At 35.8% G+C, this 23231-nt stretch overlaps 1 protein-coding gene across 7 annotated transcripts in view; it reads right to left on the reverse strand.

Annotated features, from left to right (window-relative positions):
* The window catches only part of MAPK10 (mitogen-activated protein kinase 10), a 365788-nt gene that overhangs the window by 59052 nt on the left and 283505 nt on the right, over window positions 1–23231 (reverse strand). The window contains exon 7 of one of the 7 annotated variants that reach the window (XM_007465710.1): window positions 19354–19425. The exons of the other annotated variants lie outside the window; for them this stretch is intronic. Within the exon in view, the coding sequence (XP_007465772.1) occupies window positions 19354–19425 (72 nt within the window). The remainder of the gene's footprint in view (window positions 1–19353; window positions 19426–23231) is intronic. 7 annotated transcript variants of the gene reach the window in all.

Below are 23231 nucleotides of genomic sequence, written 5' to 3' on the forward strand. Positions count from 1 at the left end.
GGGAAAGATCAAAATTACATGTTGCTATCATAGATGTATATGGGGTGATATAATATCATATTATATGGGGTGCTACTCATGTGAAGTATAAAAGCTATTCAATATAAACTTCAAAATATTTGCCAATTTATTTTCCAGTAATTACTCCATATTCCTCTATAATAAACTTTGTTCTCAAAAGAACTCTCAATTCCGAGGACATTGTAAAAATCAGGATAGAAATATATATATATATATATATATATTCATAAGACATAGGTCTGGACTCAGGATTTCATGGTTATGTCTTGAGTTGTTTTGTTACTTTAAAAATATTTTTACTCTTTTTTATTTGAAAATGTCATTTTCCTCTCAAAAGTCCCCCTCAAATTCTAGTAATATGAAATATGAATAAGTGACTTAATGCACAATTGTAACTAACGTCTATTTTCATTATAAATGAGCACAGGAAGAGGAAATATTACAAGCCAAAACACATTGAAAAACTCAAAGCTGACAATTTGAGTTAAAGGCTATTTGTTCACTGGCAGCAGATTGCTCATGGAGTACTGTGGGACATGAAATATCCAAAGGCTGATATTTGAAGCATGATGTATATGCATCTCAGTATAAACTATTTCATCTTATAAATCTATTTATTATTGTAATCTATATTTACTTAAAAGCAAAAAATGGAGAGATATTTCACATATAAGCAAATCTAATATACATTAATATGTGTCACAATGTAGAATTTTCATTAAGCTATTGAAGGTTAATCTTTGGGACCACTCATTTGTACAGGTCCCTTGCAAAACTCTGTGCCTAATTTTGTATTTGTAATATTAATTTTTTTTTACATAACACCCGCCTCCAACTGCATGATATTCTGGCCTCACAAAAGCTAGATCTGACTCTACCTGTGTTTTGAAACTGGAAGAGGTCTTGGAGATCATTTAAATTGACCTCTGTATTTTGTAGCTGAAAAATGTCAAGGTCTTTTAAAATTGATAAGTAAAATGACTTTAAACAAAGGAGCTCATACAAACAGCTCCAAACACTAAAAGAAATACAGAATGCTATTTAACAGGAGTTTTGGTGACTCTGTACTCTGCTCTGTAAGACCCTCCCTGAAAGATTACATCTATTTCTGGGTATAACACTATATAAGAAAAAGGTTAAGAAGGGACAATGAAGTTTATATGAGGTAAAAAGAAAATGCTATATGAGGCATCCCTGATAAAAGTTTTTATGTTTCAACTCAAAAAGGAAGGAGATAACCCCAACACCCCCCATCCTAGCACTTTGATCCCTCTTATCTTTTAGCTGTTATCACCTTCTAATATATTGTGCCTTCTATTTTAAATTTCACGATGATAAGGATTTTCATCAGTTTGTTTACTTACATATCTGTAGATATAAGCACATAGTAAGTGCTCAAAAATATTTGCTGAATAATTGAATGTCTACTTTATGTCCAATTACAGTTTTTTTCATGGAGATAATGTGAAGAATAGTGGAGAGAAGGTATTCAAAGCAACAAAAGCTGAGAAATTCCAGGAATTGGAGATAGGCTGGAATTCAGGCAACACAGTGAATCCCAAGAGATAAATAAAAAGAAATCCAAACCTAGTCACATAGGAGAGAAACAGCAGATAACCAAAGACCAAGAAAAAGGACAGACTATGTCCAAAGATGACTATCACACTGACAGCTAATTATTCACCAGTAATATTGAAAACAAAAAGCCAGTGGAATAACACTTCTAAAATGCTGGAAGAAATAGCTGTCAATCTAAAATTCTATATCCAACAAAGCTCTCTTTCAAGTAAGGGAACACAAATCAAAAAACAGTTTTATTGTCAAAAACTCCCATTAAAGGATGTACTTCAGAAGGAAAGAAAATAATCTCAAAGTAAAGGGCCAAATTGCAAGAAATAGTGATAAACCAAGAAAATGATAATCAGAAGGATGAATCTAAACAAACTCTACCTGTATGCAATCCAATGATAATATTGTCAATTTATGAGGCTAAAAGAAGAGAATTAAAGTACTGGGCATAGAGAGCATATGTAAATTGGTATAGTAATGATCTAAATTATGAACATGTGCTAAGATTCTTGTGCATTCAATAGAAGGATAAAAATTGTCTGAATTAAAACAGCAATTCTCCACAAACTGAAATACAGACTCAATACAATTCCAATATAAATACCAATAGGGGGGCTTCCCTGGTGGTGCAGTGGTTGAGAGTCCACCTGCCGATGCAGGGAACACGGGTTCGTGCCCCGGTCCAAGAAGATCCCACATGCCGTGGAGCGGCTGGGCCCATGAGCCATGGCTGCTGGGCCTGCACGTCTGGAGCCTGTGCTCCACAACGGGAGAGGCCACAGCAGTGAGAGGCCCATGTACCACAGGAAAAAATAAAAATAAAAAATATAAAAACCAATAGGGATCATTTTATAGAAGTTGGCAAACCAATCTAAAATATTTGGGGAAGAGCAACAGTTCATTAAACACTAAGCTACTTCTGAAGATGACAAAGAAGTCGGATATTTACCCTACCTGATATGTGTATAGTGTACATCTGTACTCATTAAGAAAGGGTAGGAGGAGCTTCAAGATGGCGGAAGAGTAAGACGCAGAGATCACCTTCCTCTCCACAAATACATAAGAAATACATCTACATGTGAAACAGCTCCTACAGAACACCTACTGAATGCTGGCAGAAGACCTCAAACTTCCCCAAAAGCAAGAAACTCCCCGCGTACCTGGGTAGGGCAAAAGAAAAAAGAATAAACAGAGACAAAAGAATAGGGACAGGACCTGCACCAGTGGGAGGGAGCTGTGAAGGAGGAAAGGTTTCCACACACTAGGAAGTCCCTTCGCGGGCAGAGACTGCGGGTGGCAGAGGCGGGAGCTTCGGGGCCGCGGAGGAGAGCGCAGCAACAGGGGTGCAGAGGGGAAAACTGAGAAATTCCCGCACAGAGGAACAGTGCCGACCAGCACTCACCAGCCTGAGAGGCTTGTCTGCTCACCTGCCGGGGCGGGCGGGGGCTGGGAGCTGAGGCTCGGGCTTCGGAGGTCGGATCCAAGGGAGAGGACTGGGATTGGCGGCGTGAACACAGCCTAAAGGGGGCTAGTGAGCCACAGCTAGCTGGGAGGGAGTCCGGGAAAAGGTCTGGAACTGCCAAAGAGGAAAGAGACATTTTATTGCCTCTTTGTTTCCTGGTGCGTGAAGAGTGGGGATTAAGAGCACTGCTTAAAGGAGCTCCAGAGACAGGCACGAGCCACGGCTATCAGCGCAGACCCCAGAGACTGGCATGAAACACTAAGGCTGCTGCTGCCGCCACCAAGAAGCCTGTGTGCAAGCACACGTCACCATCCACACCTCCTCTCCCGGGAGCCTGAGCATCCCGCCACTGCCAGGGTCCCGCGATCCAGGGAAAACTTCCCCGGGAGGACGCACGGCACGCCTCAGGCTGGTGCAATGTCACCCCAGGCCCTGCCGCCGCAGGCTCGCCCCGCATCCGTACCTCTCCCTCCCCCCGGGCCTGAGTGAGCCAGAGCCTCCAAATCAGCTGCTCCTTTAACCCCGTCCTGTCTGAGCGAAGAACAGACGCCCTCGGGCAACCTACACACAGAGGCGGGGCCAAATCCAAAGCTGAACCCCAGGAGCTGTGTGAACAAAGAAGAGAAAGGGAAATTTCTCCCAGCAGCCTCAGGAGCAGCGGATTAAATATCCACAATCAACTTGATGTACCCTGCAACTGTGGAATACCTGAATAGACAATGAATCATCCCAAATTGAGGAGGTAGACTTTGGGAGCAATGATATATATATATATATATATTTTCCCCTTTTTCTCTTTTTGTGAGTGTGTATGTGTATGCTTTTCTGTGTGATTTTGTAGGCATAGCTTTGCTTTTACCATTTGTCCTAAGGTTCTGTCGTCAGTTTTTTTTTTTTTTTTAGTATAATTTTTAAGCACTTGTTATCATGGGTGGATTTGTTTTTTGGTTTGATTGCTCTATTCTTACTTTCTTCTTTTTTTTATATCTACTTAAAATTTTTTTTAAATAATTCTTTTCTATTTTAATAACTATTTTATTTTACTTTATCTTCTTCTTTCTTCTTTTTCTCCCTTTTATTCTGAGCCACATGGATGAGAGTCTCTTGGTGTGCCAGCCAGGTATCAGGGCTGTGCCTCTGAGGTGGGAGAGCCAAGTTCAGGACAATGGTCCACAAGAGATGTCCCAGCTCCATTTAATATCAAACAGCAAAAACCTACCAGAGATCTCCATCCCAATGCAAAGGCCCAGCTCCACTCAACAACCGGCAAGCTACAGTGCAGGACACCCTACGCCAAATAACTAGCAAGACAGGAACACAACACCATCCGTTAGCAGAGAGGCTGCCGAAAATCATAATAAGTCCACAGACACCCCAAAACACACCACCAGATGTGGACCTGCCCACAAGAGAGACAAGATCCAGCCTCATCCAGCAGAAAACAGGCACTAGCCGCCTCCACCAGGAAGCCTACACAACCCACTGAACCAACCCTAGCCACTGGGGACAGACACCAAAAACAACGGGAACTATGAACCTGCAACCTGTGAAAGGAAACCCCAAACACAGTAAGTTAAGCAAAATGAGAAGACAAAAAAAAACAAACAGCAGATGAAGAAGCAAGGCAAAAACCCACCAGACCTAACAAATGAAGAGGAAATAGGCAGTCTACCTGAAAAAGAATTCAAAATTATGATAGTAAAGATATCCAAAATCTTGGAAATAGAATGGACAAAATGCAAGAAACAGTTAACAAGGACCTAGAAGAACTAAAGAGCAAACAAGCAGTGATGAACAACACAATAATTGAAATTAAAAATTCTCTAGAAGGAATAGCAGAAGAATGGATAAGTGACCTGGAAGACAAAATAGTGGAAATAACTACTGCAGAGCAGAATAAAGAAAAAAGAATGAAAAGAATTCAGGACAGTCTTAGAGACCTCTGGGACAACATTAAACACACCAACATTCGAATTATAGGTGTCCCAGAAGAAGAAGAGAAAAAGAAAGGGACTGAGAAAATATTTGAAGAGATTATAGTTGAAAACTTCCCTACTATGGGAAAGGAAATAGTTAATCAAGACCAGAAAGCACAGAGAGTCCCATACAGGTTAAATCCAAGTAGAAACATGCTAAGACACATATTAGTCAAACTATCAAAAATTAAATACAAAGAAAGCATATTAAAAGCAGCAAGGTAAAAACAACAAATAACACACAAGGGAATTCCCATAAGGTTAACAGATGATCTTTCAGCAGAAATTCTGCAAGCCAGAAAGGAGTGGCATGACATATTTAAAGTAATGAAGGAGAAAAGCCTACAACAAAGATTACTCTACCCAGCAAGGATCTCATTCAGATTTGATGGAGAAATTAAAACATTTAAAGACAAGCAAAAGCTGAGAGAATTCAGCACCACCAAACCAGCTTTACAACAAATGCTAAAGGAACTTCTCTAGGCAGGAAACACAAGAGAAGGAAAAGACCTACAATAGCAAACACAAAACAATGAAGAAAATGGTAATAGGAACATACATATCGATAATTACCTTAAATGTAAATGGATTAAATGCTCCTACCAAAAGACATAGACTGGCTGAATGGATATAAAAAAAAGACCTGTATATATGCTGTCTACAAGAGACCCACTTCAGACCTAGGAATACATACACACTGAAAGTGAGGGGGTGGAAAAAGATATTCTATGCAGGAAGAGAAAGGGAAATCTCTCCCAGCAGCCTCAGAAACAGTGGATTAAAGCTACACAATCAACTGGATGTACCCTGCAGCTGTGGAATATATGAAAAGAGACTGAATCATCCCAAATTGAGGAGGTGGACTTCTAGAGCAAGGTCTATGATTTTTTCCCCTTTTCCTCTTTTTGTGAATGTGTATGTGTATGCTTCTGTGTGAGATCTTGTCTGTATAGATTTGCTTCCACCATTTCTCCTAGCGTTCTATCCGTCAATTTAAAAAAAAATTTTTTTTCTTAATAATTAATTTTAATTTAAATAACTCTATTATACTTTACCTTCTTTCTATCTTTCTTTCCTTCTTTCCCTCCTTTAGACAATGAATCATCCCAAATTGAGGAGGTGGACTTGGAGAGCAAGTTTTATGATTTTTTCCCCTTTACCTCTTTTTGTGAGGGTATATGTGTATGCTTCTATGTAAGATTTTGTCTCTATAACTTTGCTTCCACCATTTGTCCTAAGGTTCTATCCTTCCCTTTTTTTTTTTCTCTAAATAATTATTTTTTTAATTCAATAACTTTATTATACTTTATTTTATTTTACTGTATCTTCTTTCTTCCCTCCCTCCCCCCTCCTTTCTTTCCTTCTTGCCTTCTTTCCTTTTTTTCTTTCTTTCTTTCTTTCTTTCTTTCTTTCTTTCTTTTTCTTTCTTTCTTTCTTTCTTTCTTTCCTTCCTCCTTCCTTCCCTCCTTCCTTCCTTCCTTCTGTCCTTTCTTTCTTTCTTTCTTTCTTTCTACTTCTACTAATTCTCTCTACTTTCTCTCCCTTTTATTCTGAGCCCAGTAGATGAAAGGCTCTTGCTGCTCCAGCCAGGAGTCAGGACTCTGCCTCTGAGGTGGGAGAGCCAACTTCAGGACACTGGCCAACAAGAGACTTCCCAGCTCCACATAATATCAAATGGGACCAGCAAGCTACAGTGCTGGACAACCTATGCCAACCATATAGCAAAACAGGAACACAACCCCACCCACTAGCAGAGAGGCTGCCTAAAATCATAATAAGTCCACAGACACCCCAAAACACACCACCAGACGTGGACCTGCCCACTAGAGAGACAAGATCTAGCCTCATACACCACAACACAGGCACTAGTCCCCTCCACCAGGAAGCCTACACAACCCACTGAACCAACCTTAGCCACTGGAGACAGACATCAAAAACAACGGGAGCTACGAACTTGCAGCCTGCAAAAAGGTGAACCCAATCACAGTAAGATAAGCAAAATGAGAAGACAGAAAAACACACAGCAGATGAAGGAGCAGGATAAAAACCCACCAGACCTAACAAATGAAGAGGAAATAGGCAGTCTACCTGAAAAAGAGTTCAGAATAATGATAGTAAAGATGATCCAAAATCTTGGAAATAGAATGGACAAAATGCAAGAAGCAGTTAACAAGGACCTAGAAGAAATAAAGATGAAACAGACAATGATGAACAACACAATAAATGAAATGAAAAATACTCTAGATGGGATCAATAGCAGAATAAATGAGGCAGAAGAACGGATAAGTGACCTGGAAGATAAAATAGTGGAAATAACTACTGCAGAGCAGAATAAAGAAAAAAGAATGAAAAGAACTGAGGACAGTCTCAGAGACCTCTGGGACAACATTAAACGCACCAACATTCGAATTATAGGGGTTCCAGAAGAAGAAGAGAAAAAGAAAGGGACTGAGAAAATATTTGAAGAGATTATAGTTGAAAACTTCCCTAATATGGGAAAGGAAATCGTTAATCAAGTCCAGGAAGCACAGAGAGTCCCATACAGGATAAATTCAAGGAGAAATACGCCAAGACACATATTAATCAAACTGTCAAAAACTAAATACAAAGAAAGCATATTAAAAGCAGCAAGGGAAAAACAACAAATAACACACAAGGGAATCCCCATAAGGTTAACAGCTGATCTCTCAGCAGAAACTCTACAAGCCAGAAGGGAGTGGCAGGACATACTGAAAGTGATGAAGGAGAAAAACCTGCAACCAAGATTACTCTACCCAGCAAGGATCTCATTCAGATTTGATGGAGAAATTAAAACCTTTACAGACAAGCAAAAGCTGAGAGAGTTCAGCACCACCAAACCAGCTTTACAACAAATGCTAAAGGAACTTCTCTAGACAAAAACACAAGAGAAGGAAAAGTCCTATAATAACGAACCCAAAACAATTTAGAAAATGGGAATAGGAACATACATATCGATAATTACCTTAAATGTAAATGGACTAAATGCTCCCACCAAAAGACACAGATTGGCTGAATGGATACAAAAACAAGACCCATATATATGCTGTCTACAAGAGACCCACTTCAGACCTAGAGACACATACAGACTGAAAGTAAGGGGATGGAAAAAGATATTCCATGCAAATGGAAACCAAAAGAAAGCTGGAGTAGCAATTCTCATATCAGACAAAATAGACTTTAAAATAAGGACTATCAGAAGAGACAAAGAAGGACACTACATAATGATTAAGGGATCGATCCAAGAAGAAGATATAACAATTGTAAATATTTATGCACCCAACATAGGAGCACCTCAATACATAAGGCAAAAACTAGCAGCCATAAAAGGGGAAATCGACAGTAACACATTCATAGTAGGGGACTTCAACACCCCACTTTCACCAATGGACAGATCATCCAAAATGAAAATAAATAAGGAAACACAAGCTTTAAATGATACATTAAACAAGATGGACTTAATTGATATTTATAGGACACTCCATCCAAAAACAACAGAATACACATTTTTCTCAAGTGCTCATGGAACATTCTCCAGGATAGATCATATCTTGGGTCACAAATCAAGCCTTGGTAAATTTAAGAAAATTGAAATTGTATCAAGTATCTTTTCCGACCACAACGCCATGAGACTAGATATCAATTATAGGAAAAGATCTGTAAAAAATACAAACACATGGAGGCTAAACAATACACTACTTAATAACGAAGTGATCACTGAAGAAATCAAAGAGGAAATTAAAAAATACCTAGAAACAAATGACAATGGAGATACAACGACCCAAAACCTATGGGATGCAGCAAAAGCAGTTCTAAGAGGGAAGTTTATAGCAATACAAGCCCACCTTAAGAAGCAGGAAACATCTCGAATAAACAACCTAACCTTGCACCTCAAGCAATTAGAGAAAGAAGAACAAAAAAACCCCAGAGTTAGCAGAAGGAAAGAAATCATAAAAATCAGATCAGAAATAAATGAAAAAGAAATGAAGGAAACAATAGCAAAGATCAATAAAACTAAAAGCTGGTTCTTTGAGAAGATAAACAAAATTGATAAACCATTAGCCAGACTCATCAAGAAAAAAAGGGAGAAGACTCAAATCAATAGAATCAGAAATGAAAAAGGAGAAGTAACAACTGACACTGCAGAAATAAAAAAAATCATGAGGGATTACTACAAGCAACTCTATGCCAATAAAATGGACAATCTGGAAGAAATGGACAAATTCTTAGAAATGCACAAACTGCCAAGACTGAATCAGGAAGAAATAGAAAATATGAACAGACCAATCACAAGCACTGAAATTGAAACTGTGATTAAAAATCTTCCAACAAACAAAAGCCCAGGACCAGATGGCTTCACAGGCGAATTCTATCAAACATTTAGAGAAGAGCTAACACCTATCCTTCTCAAACTCTTCCAAAATATAGCAGAGGGAGGAACACTCCCAAACTCATTCTACGAGGCCACCATCACCTTGATACCAAAACCAGACAAGGATGTCACAAAGAAAGAAAACTACAGGCCAATATCACTGATGAACATAGATGCAAAAATCCTCAACAAAATACTAGCAAACAGAATCCAACAGCACATTAAAAGGATCATACACCATGATCAAGTGGGGTTTATTCCAGGAATGCAAGGATTCTTCAATATACGCAAATCTATCAATGTGATTAACCATATTAACAAATTGAAGGAGAAAAACCATAGGATCATCTCAATAAATGCAGAGAAAGCTTTTGACAAAATTCAACACCCATTTATGATAAAAACCCTGCAGAAAGTAGGTGTAGAGGGAACTTTCTTCAATATAATAAAGGCCGTATATGAAAAACCCACAGCCAACATCATCCTCAATGGCGAAATACTGAAAGCATTTCCACTAAGGTCAGGAACAAGACAAGGTTGCCCACTCTCACCACTCTTATTCAACATAGTTTTGGAAGTTTTAGCCACAGCAATCGGAGAAGAAAAGGAAATAAAAGGAATCCAATTCTGAAAAGAAGAAGTAAAGCTGTCACTGATTGCAGATCACATGATACTATACATAGAGAATCCTAAAGATGCTACCAGAAAACTACTAGAGCTAATCAATGAATTTGGTAAAGTAGCAGGATACAAAATTAATGCACAGAAATCTCTGGCATTCCTATATACTAATGATGAAAAATCTGAAAGTGAAATCAAGAAAACACTCCCATTTACCATTGCAACAAAAAGAATAAAATATCTAGGAATAAACCTACCTAAGGAGACAAAAGACCTGTATCTCAGAAAATATAAGACACTGATGAAAGAAATTAAAGATGATACAAATAGATGGAGAGATATCCCATGTTCTTGGATTGGAAGAATCAACATTGTGAAAATGACTCTATTACCGAAAGCAATCTATAGATTCAATGCAATCCCTATCAAACTACCACTGGCATTTTTCACAGAACTAGAACAAAAAATTTCACAATTTGTATGGAAACACAAAAGATCCCGAATAGCCAAAGCTATCTTGAGAACATAAAATGGAGCTGGAGGAATCAGGCTGCCAGACTTCAGACTATACTACAAAGCTACAGTAATCAAGACAGTATGGTACTGGCACAAAAACAGAAAGATAGATCAATGGAATAGGATAGAAAGCCCAGAGATAAACCCATGCACATATGGTCACCTTATCTTTGATAAAGGTGGCAGGAATATACAGTGGAGAAAGGACAGCCTCTTCAATAAGTGGTGCTGGGAAAATTGGACAGGTACATGTAAAAGTATGAGATTAGATCACTCCCTAACACCATACACAAAAATAAGCTCAAAATGGATTAAAGACCTAAATGTAAGGCCAGAAACTATCAAACTCTTAGAGGAAAACATAGGCAGAACACTCTATGACATAAATCACAGCAAGATCCTTCTTGACCCATCTCCTAGAGTAATGGAGATAAAAACAAAAATAAACAAATGGGACCTAATGAAACTTCAAAGCTTTTGCACAGCAAAGGAAACCATAAACAAGACCAAAAGACAGCCCTCAGAATGGGAGAAAATATTTGCAAATGAATCAACTGACAAAGGATTAATCTCTAAAATTTACAGGCAGCTCATGCAGCTCAATAACAAAAAAATAAACAACCCAATCCAAAAATGGGCAGAAGACCTAAATAGACATTTCTCCAAAGAAGATATACAGACTGCCAACAAACACATGAAAGAATGCTCAACATCATTAATCATTAGAGAAATGCAAATCAAAACTACAATGAGATATCATCTCACACCAGTCAGAATGGCCATCATCAAAAAATCTAGAAACAATAAATGCTGGAGAGGGTGTGGAGAAAAGGGAACACTCTTGCACTGCTGGTGGGAATGTGAATTGGTTCAGCCACTATGGAGAACAGTATGGAGGTTCCTTAAAAAACTACAAATAGAACTACCATATGACCCAGCAATCCCACTACTAGGTATATACCCTGAGGAAACCAGAATTCAGAAAGAGTCATGTACCAAAATGTTCATTGCAGCTCTATTTACAATAGCCCGGAGATGGAAACAACCTAAGTGCCCGTCGTCGGATGAATGGATAAAGAAGATGTGGCACATATATACAATGGAATATTACTCAGCCATAAAAAGAAACGAAATTGAGCTATTTGTAATGAGGTGGTTGGTCCTAGAGTCTGTCTTACAGAGTGAAGTAAGTCATAAATGGAAAGATAAATACCGTATGCTAACATATATATATGGAATTAAAGGGAAAAAAATGTCATGAGTAACCTAGTGGTAACACAGGAATAAAGACACAGACCTACTAGAGAATGCACGTGAGGATATGTGGAGGGGGAAGGGTAAGCTGTGACAAAGTGAGAGAGTGGCATGGACATATATACACTACCAAACGTAAAATAGATAGCTAGTGGGAAGCAGCCGCATAGCACAAGGAGATCAGCTCAGTGCTTTGTGACTATGTAGAGGGGTTTATAGGGAGGGTGGGAGGGAGGGAGATGCAAGAGGGAAGATATATGGGAACATATGTATATGTATAACTGATTCACTTTGTTATAAAGCAGAAACTAACATACCATTGTAAAGCAATTATACTCCAATAAAGTTGTAAAAAAAAAAAATCTTCCAACAAACAAAAGCCCAGCACCAGATGGGTTCACAGGCAAATTCTATCAAACATTTAGAGAACAGCTAACACCCTCCTTCTCAAACTCTTCCAAAATATAGCAGAGGCAGGAACACTCCCAAACTCATTCTATGTGGCCACCATCAACCTGATACAGAAACCAGACAAAGATGCCACAAAAAAAGAAAACTGACGGACAATATCACTGATGAACATAGATGCAAAAATCCTTAGCAAAATACTAGCAAACAGAATCCAACAGCACGCTAAAAGGATCATATACCATGATCAAGTGTTGTTTAACCCGGGAATGCAAGGATTCTTCAATATATGCAAATCAATCAATGTGATACACCATATTAACAAATTGAAGGAGAAAAACCATATGATCATCTCAATAGATGCAGAGAAAGCTTTTGAAAAAATTCAACACCCATTTGTGAAAAAACCCTCAAGAAAGTAGGCATAGAGGGAACTTTCTTCAACATAATAAACGCCATATATGACAAACCCACAGCCAACATCGTCCTCAATGGCGAAAAACTGAAATCATTTCCACGAAGATCAGGAACAAGACAAGGTTGCCAACTCTCACCACTATTATACAACATAGATTTGGAAGATTTATCCACAGTAGTCAGAGAAGAAAAAGAAATAAAATGAATCCAAATCAGAAAAGAGGAAGTAAAGCTGTCACTGTTTGCAGATGACATGATACTATACACAGAGAATCCTAAAGATGCTACCAGAAAACTACTAGAGCTAATCAATGAATTTGGTAAAGTAGCAGAATACAAAATTAATGCACAGAAATCTCTAGCATTCCTATACACTAATGATGCAAAATCTGAAAGTGAAATTAAGAAAACACTCCCATTTACAACTGCAACAAAAAGAATAAAATACCTATAAATAAACCTACCTAGGGAGACAAAAGACCTGTATGCAGAAAACTATAAGACACTGATGAAAGAAATTAAAGATGATACAAATAGATGGAGAGATATCCCATGTTCTTGGATTGGAAGAATCAACATTGTGAAAATGACTATACTACCCACAGCAATCTACAGGTTCAATGCAATCCCTACCAAACTACCACTGGCAGTTTTCACAGAACTAGAACAAAAATTTCACAATTTGTATGGTAACACAAAAGACCCCGAATAATCAAAGCAATCTTGAGAAAGAAAAATGGAGTGGGAGGAATCAGGCTCCCTGACTTCAGACTGTACTACAAAGCTACAGTAATCAAGACAGTATGGTACTGGCACCAAAACAGAAATATAGATCAATGGAACAGGATAGAAAGCCCAGAGAGAAACCCATGCACATATGGTCACCTTATCTTTGATAAATAGGCAAGAATATGCAGAGGAGGACAGCCTCTTCTATAAATGTTGCTGGGAAAACTGGACAGCTACATGTAAAAGAATGAAAGTAGAACACTCCCTAACTCCACAGACAAAAATAAACTGAATATGGATTAAAGACCTAAATGTATGGCCAGACACTATTGAACTCTTAGAGGAAAACATCGGCAGAACACTCTATGACATAAATCGCAGCAAGTTCCTTTTTGACCCACCTCCTAGAGAAATGGAAATAAAAACAAAAATAAACAAATAGTACCTAATGAAACTTCAAAGCTTTTGCACAGCAAAGGAAACCATAAACAAGATGAAAAGATAACCCTCGGGATGGGAGAAAATATTTGCAAATGCAGCAACTGACAAAGGATTAATCTCCAAAATTTACAAGCAGTTCATGCAGCTCAATATCAAAAAACAAATAACCCAATCCAAAAATGGGCAGAAGGCCTAAATAGACATTTCTCCAAAGAGGATATACAGATTGCCAACAAACACATGAACGAATGCTCAACATCCTTAATCTTTAGAGAAATGCAAATCAAAACTACAATGAGATATCATCTCACACCAGTCGGAATGGCCATCATCAAAAAATCCACAAACCATAAATGCTGGAGAGGGTGTGGAGAAAAGGGAACCCTCTTGTACTTGGTGGGAATGTAAATTGATACAGCCACTATGGAGAACAGTATGGAGGTTCCTTAAAAAACTAAAAATAGAACTACCATATGACCCAGCAATCCCACTAAGGGCATATACCCTGAGAAAACCATAATTCAAAAATAGTCATGTACCAAAGTGTTCATTGCAGCTCTATTTCCAGTATGCAGGACATGGAAGCAACCTAAGTGTCCATCAAGAGATGAATGGATAAAGAGGATGTGACCCATATATACAATGGAATATTACTCAGCCATAAAAAGAAATGAAATTGAGTTATTTGTAGTGAGGTGGATGGACCTAGAGACTGTCACACAGAGTGAAGTAAGTCAGAAATTGAAAAATGAATACCATATGCTAACACACATATATGGAATCTAAAAAAAATGGTCATGAAGAACCTAGGGGCAAGACTGGAATAAAGACACAGACCTACTAGAGAATGGACTTGAGGATACGGGTAGGGGGAAGGTTAAGCTGGGACAAAGTGAGAGAGTGGCATGGACATATATACACTACCAAATGTAAAATAGATAGCTAGTGGGAAGTAGCCGCATAGCACAGGGCGATCAGCTCAGTGCTTTGTGATCACCTAGAGGGGTGGGATAAGGAGGGTGGGAGGGAGGGAGATGCAAGAGGGAAGAGATATGGGGACATATGTATATGTATAATTGATTCACTTTGTTATAAAGCAGAAACTAACACACTACTGTAAAGCAATTATACTCCAATAAATATGTTAAAAAAAAAAAAGGAAGGGTAGTAGTGTTATAGAGATAGACAAACATGCCAGTGTAACAGAATATAGAGCCCAGAATCTAATACCCCTTCCCCCCAAATGTGAAAACTTATAGGTCAATGAAGACATAATAAGTTAGTCAGTAAATGGAACTGAAATCCCTCTTTCACATCATACACAAAAATCATTTCCAAGTGAACTAAAGGCTTAAATATAAGAGATTAAACTTTAAACATTCAAAGCAAAATTACAAGAGAATATAAAGGCATCAAAGGATTCTTTAACAAGACATAAAAATATATGAACTATAAAAAAATAAAATAAAAACAGATTGCCAAATTCCAGAATCACTACACAATAAAATGGGAAAATAATCTAAATATAGGGAGAAGATATTTTCAACACATAAAATGGACAAAGATTAGGTACTGGAATAAATAAAGAACTCCTACTAATCTGTTTTTTTTTTTTTTTTTTTTTTACGACTTCGTTCTTTATTTATCTTAGCTAGAATACAACCTACCCATTTTTGTCTCCCTGAGTTAAGTTTCTTTTACTTTACATTCAGTCTTCCCTCTGACTCGTTTAAGTTAGGTCTACTGAAGTACAATTTACACACATCAAAAATCACCCTTTTCAAGTGTACAGTTTGATGAGTTTTGGCAAAAATGTATAGTCATGTAACCACTACTACAATTAAAACAAAGAACATTTCCTTCGCCCCCAAAAGTTTCCTGGTGCCCTTCTGCAGACCCTTAGCCTCTGGCAACCTTGATCTACTTTTGATCACCATAGTTTTGCCTTTTCCAGAATGTTGTTGAATGTATTATTAACTTTTTTATTGCTGAGTAATATTCTGTTGTACAGATGTACCACAATTTATTAAGCCATTTACTTATTGATGGGCATTTGTTACTTTTTCTAATTTTTGGCTCTTATGAACAAAGCAGTTGTAAACACTAGTGTACAGGTTATCTTGTGGACATATGCTTTCATTTCTCTTGGGCAAATATCTAGGAGGAAAGTTGTTTTTTAAAATACAATAGAAAAAAATTGTTTTAAAAAAACTTTTAAACATATTACCAAGGGGGAAATACTAATGGCCAATAAATAGGAAAAGATGTTTGTAAAGAAAATGTAAATAAAAGCTCCAATGAAATAGGATTTTATACCCAAGAGATTGCTAACAAATTTAAAAACAAATCTGACAATATCAAGAGTTGGTAAGGATGTTGAGTAGACAGTTACGTTTATATACTTTTACTCTGGAAATCAATCTGATGTTACATAGTCAAGTTTAATATGTGCACACCTATGAGGCCATGCATTTATCATAAAGAACATTGTCCATGTGCTCCAGGAGACATATATTCATTGTTTATGAAAGAAAAAACAAAAACTCAATATATTCCAAAGTCTATTTATAGGAGAATGGATTTATTGTAGAATATTCATAGACTGGAATACTATACAGTAATGAAAATGAATGAACTATTTCTGATGCATTAACATGGATAAATCTTAAAAGTATAATATTAACTTAAAAAAAAGCAAGTCACAAAATAATGATAGTACAATATGTAAAACAGATAAAGCTAAATAATATGTTGCTTAGGGTTAAGTATGCATGTGGTAAAAATGTAAGGAAAGTCAAGGAGATTGTAAAAACATGTCTTTAGGACTTTGATGTCCTCTGAGGAAGAGAAAGGATATAATTGAGGAGGAGCACACAAAAAAATTCAAAGGTATTGGTAAGGTTCTACTTTTTAACCTGAGTGGTAGTATATGTTCGTTCATTTTATTGATCTTCTTCAAAAGCTGTGAATTTAATATTAATTCACTTGTGTAATATAAAATATTTTGTAATTTTTAAAGTAAAATTGTTTGCCAGAGTGAAATTCATTAGGAGATATCCCAATAGAAATGTATCTCAATAGTTGAATTCTGACTCCTCTGCAGAAAGTTAAACACATTTAATTTGAATAAAATTCAATTAGTATGTATCTTAAAATACACCTATTAATAAAGTAGCATATAAATGAACTGTTTTGGGGTATCAATTTCTCAATGCTAAAAATACTGTGTTGAATTTGTTTAGGCATAAAAGATAAAGGGTATAAGACCTTATTAATATTTTAAGTTTTGCTGTTGAGTTATTTTATATATTAAGAATATATGCATAGCTCATATTGCAAGGACTTTTATCAATCATTTATTTTGAGAATGTCTTCATATAAATAAGGATATGTTGATTAAAAATAATATGACTCCCTATGATATATTGTATAGGTGTATACTATACATATTATATATCTAATAGATTTAGATATGATTTTATTGCCACTTTTAGAAAAGTCATATTTAATAATAGGGAATTTTTTAAAAAATAAGTAATGTTTTGCATTTTAAGAGCTTAATGTTATGCTCAGTGTTCATAATTTGCTTGCTTGAAAAGTACTGATTTAAACTTACCTACATGTTTGAAATCATGAAAAGACCACATCTTACAATGTGAGAAGACGCTTTAGAAAATAATTCCCATTTGCCCTTCAAAAAATTTACAAATGTAACCTTACACAAACACTCCAGAAATGACCCAATATAAAAATATCAAGCTCAAGTATTGAAAAGACATCTAATATGAGACTTTTTAACAGCAGCAGCAACCCAAAGGCTTACTTATAAGGGATTTTGACACCCAAGTTAAGAAATGATAACCAAGCAACTTCTTCCAAAAAATGGATTCTAAGAAATGTTAATCCGTACTTAATAACTCAGTTGTGGAAATCTGATTTGATTTTCTTTAATAGAAAATGTAGGAAAAGAAATGAAAATCAATCATTTTAATTTACATTTAGCAAATAATTCATTTCAGTCATCAATTATCCAAGCACAATGAACTTCTGAAAAATCAAGAGTACAGAGTTAACAGATTGAGTCTATTTTTATCAAATGTCTAAAATTAGCCAAAACTTAAGAACTGTTTCATGTTCATGTTCAAAGGCCAAACTCAAGTTTATAATTCATTGGGAATCAAAGAAATCCTGTTTGTTTAAAATCTGAAGGAATTTAGTTTTTGTCACACCAACATACTTTTAAAGAGCATTAACATAAACATGAATGTGGCAAATTTATAGATGCTACTTAGTAAAATGCATATGTTGGAGACAATAGTGCAATATAGACATAAATTTTTTAGAAATAAATGTGTGTCATATATAAAACTAGACAAAAGTTTTTAGTAAGAATAGAATTAAAAGTAGTACAGCTTTATTTTTAACTAAACAAAACATTTCAGGTTAAGATTTTTATTCTACAAAAACTGAGTGCCTCACTCGGTCATTTTGTAAACTGGTCCTTTAATACATACATAGAATATATGTATGCAACTATATATATGTGATATATTAATCCTCAGAGCAAATGGCTAATTATAATATGATTAGGCTACAATATTAGCAATTAGATTTACTTTAATTATACTTTAAAACACCATTACTATAGGCTTGATTTTGTTTTTGAATTATCATTTAAGTAATGATCATTTTATCTTTAGTATGGTGAGGATATAATATTTTCATAAATGACTACATGTAGGAGGATATTTAACTAACTAAAGAAAATAAGTTATTATAAACCCGTACACTAAATCACATTATCCATATCTTTTTAATACTGCAGAGCCTCTAGAATCTTTAATTGCTAATTATTAGCTGCTTAAGAGAGGATCACTTTTACTTATTCAAGTGATGTAAATTTGGTCTCTTCAGATATTTCATATAATCATTATTATTAATGAGGTTTTAATTATTGTACTTGTTAATAATGTGGAGAAAGTAAGGAGGAATGGAGCTATTATTCCTAGAAATTAAGTAAATGAGAAAAATAACTTTAGAAGATCAATTTAAAAATGAAATTCATATGAATGCTCTCTGATTATGTGTTAATAATAAACCTATTACATTTGTGAGTACACATAAATCTAACTGATAAAAGATTTCCATGCCAAGTGAATATTCTTATGATATAAAAGCATAAATATTTAGTCTTAAACTAAAATATTTTGTCATTTATTATGTAGCTATGAATATAACAATTTTAAAACATCTACAACAAAAGACAGTAAAGAGTATGTCACTGTCATTAATTTCATAGGACTGAATTAAGGCAGAACTTTTGATAGCATGTTGAATGTTCCATATTTGATACTGTATTATCCACATAAGATCTTGCTAGGAGACAAGGTTACCCTACCATAATGCCAGCTGGTAAACATTTGACGTTGGAGTCTCCAGAACCCATCTAATGGCAGTGAGAATATACCATCGTCAGTATTGTATTGGACACCAAAAGGAATTGATTGAGAATGATACCCATAGAGACCACTGGCTGCTAAGAAGGATACGATCAGTGCCAGGAAACAGCACTGCACCTTTTATCATTTCTCCCATGATGCACCCTACTGACCACATGTCAACTGAAAACAAAAATGAAATGAAGATAAACAAGAAGACAGGAATAGAACAGCAAATAAACGAAAACACTTGCCTACCCATGCCGTGGAGAAACAGTCTGACCTTTTGCTGACTGGATAAGAGGCCAGTCTTACAGTGTTTTAAAACAGTGAATGGGAAGAACACAAGAATGTCAGGACCCTTTCTGCTATGTAACTGAACTAACAATGCCACACAATGCCACCTAATATATGATAATATTATTTTGCAATTATAATTCAATGATTAATTTAGTTTCTGATTTAAAAGGTCTCATTTGCATTCATCTGCTAGAATCCTACTGATTTGTATTGTAAATTATTTTAGATTGTGTTAATATGGGAAACATGCAAATTGGCCTTTCTTTCATTCTTTTGTATACTATACTTGGAGAAAAAAAAGAAAGAAAAGCTGAGCTGCCAGCAACCTCAGAAGAAAGAGTTTCTTTTATAAAACACAATTACTCTTATTTATAAATATGAATAAATTTCCAGAAGTGAAATGCCAGTCCAAGAATGAGTGTTTGGAATATGCTGGTTCAGTTTCATTGACTCCCATCAAAGGAGCATGCCTCTAAGCTGGAAGCCTTGGCTTATCCTCATAAGCACGGTTGCTTTATAATGGTAAGAAATGCTGGCTTTCAAAACAAGGTGGTTTGACATGAAATGAACAACATGATTTAAAGAGGTGACACTTCCTCTGAGACTGTGAATCAAAAGAAACCTGGAATTCAAGGTGAAATTACAGTGGTCTCTCTGCTATTGCCAGTTATCATCCAGAACTTAAAACCAGGAAGCTAGGGCAAAGGATACTCAGGGAGGGGCAAAATGGGGAAGCAAGAAAGTGAAATCTTTCTTTAACTATACTTGGTTACTCACGTGTTCCTATTAAAACTCAGAAAGAAAGATAGGTCATTCTTATGGGGGAAAATAACCTAGAAGAATAAGGGAAGTTGAGGGGGAACAAATAGGGAAAGGCATTAGGATAGCAGCAGCACACTAGAATTTTGCTCCAGTTAGTCTTCAAATTACATCTTGTAATTTGGCAGTAATCTTACAGAATTCCTCATAAGATTCTTTCCAATGTGAAATTCTCAGTCAGGTTAAACTCAAAGTTTCCAAAGTTTGACTTAACATCTAAACAGAGTGATCACTTCAAATAAATGGTTACAGCTTTGAAGGTGATAAGCACACCCAGAGAAGCAAATTAGTTTTGCTTCCATTTTAGGAAAGCAAGTGACATGCAAAAATATCAGGGAAAGATAGAGCAAACAGTTGTGCATCCCTTTATTATTAATGCATTTGTAATTCCAGATAACATCTGTCTCACAAGAGGTTGGTATTGTAACTTGATTAAAGGGGAAAAAAAAAATCTCTGAAATGGTATTTGCTTTTGAATTGCAAATATTCTTATCATACTGTCCAAAGTGACCAGTCTAAGTTGTTATTTACCATGTATCTATTTTTTATAGATATTATGGGAGAGATAGGTAAAAAAATATACAGCTATAAACTCAGTAAGCAAGTTTTCTCTTGCCTGCATCCATTCAAACATTTGGAAAAGGCTATTTCTGCCACAAACTTATCTGCTAGTTAGAAAACTTCTATTTCTATTTTTTATTTAATGCAAAAAAAATCTCTTCTATGTTATCTCTGGCAGAAACTCATTTTTTTCTGCTGCAGAACCAACTCCATTGCTTTCTAATTGTATAACCTTGGCCAAGTTACTTCATCTCTCTTTTCATCCTCTAAAATGTGGATGATAGACAGTATTTATCATGTACAATTTTTTTAAGATGTAAAAGGATTATGCCTGGTAAAGAGCCTTCCACATTGCCTGGTACATAGTAAGTTCTCAATAAACGTTAGTTATGTATCATCATGTATTTTATATATATATAAATTATATTCATATACATATATAAGTATGTGTATAAATATATACATATATAAATTATATACATATATGCATGTATAAATTATATGTTGGAATTAAATATATATAGTGAAGGCTCATTTATTTTATGTTTATATAATATTATATTGTATCTTGTATTTATATATATATAATTAAGAAATTTTTTCCAATGAGGGAAGCTTACTCACTGCGCAATCCTTTTCACTGCTGAAACCACTTAGAAAGGCATTCTACATCACAGCTGACTCTATGGAACTTCTCTCCATTATCTAAACAGGAATTACCCTGTTCCCTAATCCAAATAATAATCTTAAAATATGTGAATATAATCTATGATTTCCAACCACTATTCTAAAACTGGAAAATTTTCATCTTTTAGACTAAAATCCTTTGATTTTCACTCTCCCTCAGCTATGCCTTTAAACAACAGCAACAACAATAACAGATGATCTACATGGAACCTTAGTCATGGTATTGCTTCAATCTCAGTTGGTTCTAGACTGTTGTTGGTTTAATAACTGCTATATCTCCCAGTTCTCATTTGTGTGGCTCTGCTGGATACAGATATTTCAAAGTAAAAGGAGAACAGTTTTGGAAATTTATCTTCATGTCAGAAGCTAAAATAGACAATAGATCACAAAGCTTTCACATAAAAATAATGCAGAGAGATATAAACTCAAGATCTGAACTACTGATGAATATACTGAATTCCATTTTCTTTATTTAATGTATCTTTTCTGAGTAATAATGCCCTGGAAATCTCTCCAATTTCCAAATTCCATTTAACTTCCCTCAGGATTCACTATTCCTACAGCCTGTCCATGCTTATGCCATGGAAATGCTAAGCCTTGTGCCTGGAAATGATAAGCTTTATTATTATAAATTACAAAAGGAGAGTATATGCACATAAATTTATATAAATTTTTATTACTCAAGACAGGATGATTTCTCAAGAGAAAGGCATTGCACCAAATTTTATTAATTAGTCATCACAACTAAAACAGGAAATAGGCAATAAAAGAATTTGATACTAAATCTTGTTGGGACCAGGGGTAGTAGTAAGCCTTCCCTCATCTACAATGCATATTTGCTTATCAGGGTGAAACTGGATTATCCTATGAAAATTTCAAGATATTCCAATGAATACTGACTGTGAATAGACCTTAGAAGAAATTGGCAAATTCAGTCACAGTTGGAAACTGGATGTTGATGCTTTCTGAGACAGTCTGATATGGTATTTGGGTCTCCATAAGAGTTTTGTATATTAGTGCTGCCGAGGTAGAATTCTGGTTGCTTTTATGGTTCTGATTCATTACATTTCCCCTCTCATCATCAGTATTCCCAGAGGCAGAGAGCAGATTCATTTGCAACTGTGACAGGCAGAAACTGAGTCACTTTCCTTAGAAGGAATGTTAAGTAAGTTTTGGTGTTACTAAAATATGGTTATAAGTTTTCTAGGTGAGAAAATCTCAAGCGTATTATTTGTCAGGCATTAGATTGTACTAAATTATCTTTTTTCTACTCTAGCCAAGTGATAAAAATGATATAATATAGGTCGTGGCAGTTTAAATCTAAATAAAGAAAGCACTTATTGCTACTTCCACACCCCAGTGGCTTGGACTGTGATCTATGATGGAATATTTTTTGGACTATGTGAGCTTCTAACCAGCAACCTGGCAGATGTTTCCTATCTAGGAGATTATGCGGCTCTGGTAACGCAATTGTGAGACTACACTGCTTTTCTCCTTAACCTAATTATATCTTTATTTAGCATAGGATTCAGACAATGGGCTTTGACGAATTTTCTTTCAACGAATACGTCAAAGTACAATAGGAAGAAAATTTAATATGGTTTTCTAAAATCTGAACATCA

This window comes from Lipotes vexillifer, unplaced genomic scaffold (genome assembly GCF_000442215.2).
Source record: "Lipotes vexillifer unplaced genomic scaffold, Lipotes_vexillifer_v1.1 scaffold301, whole genome shotgun sequence".
Classification (NCBI taxonomy): Eukaryota; Metazoa; Chordata; class Mammalia; order Artiodactyla; family Lipotidae; genus Lipotes; species Lipotes vexillifer.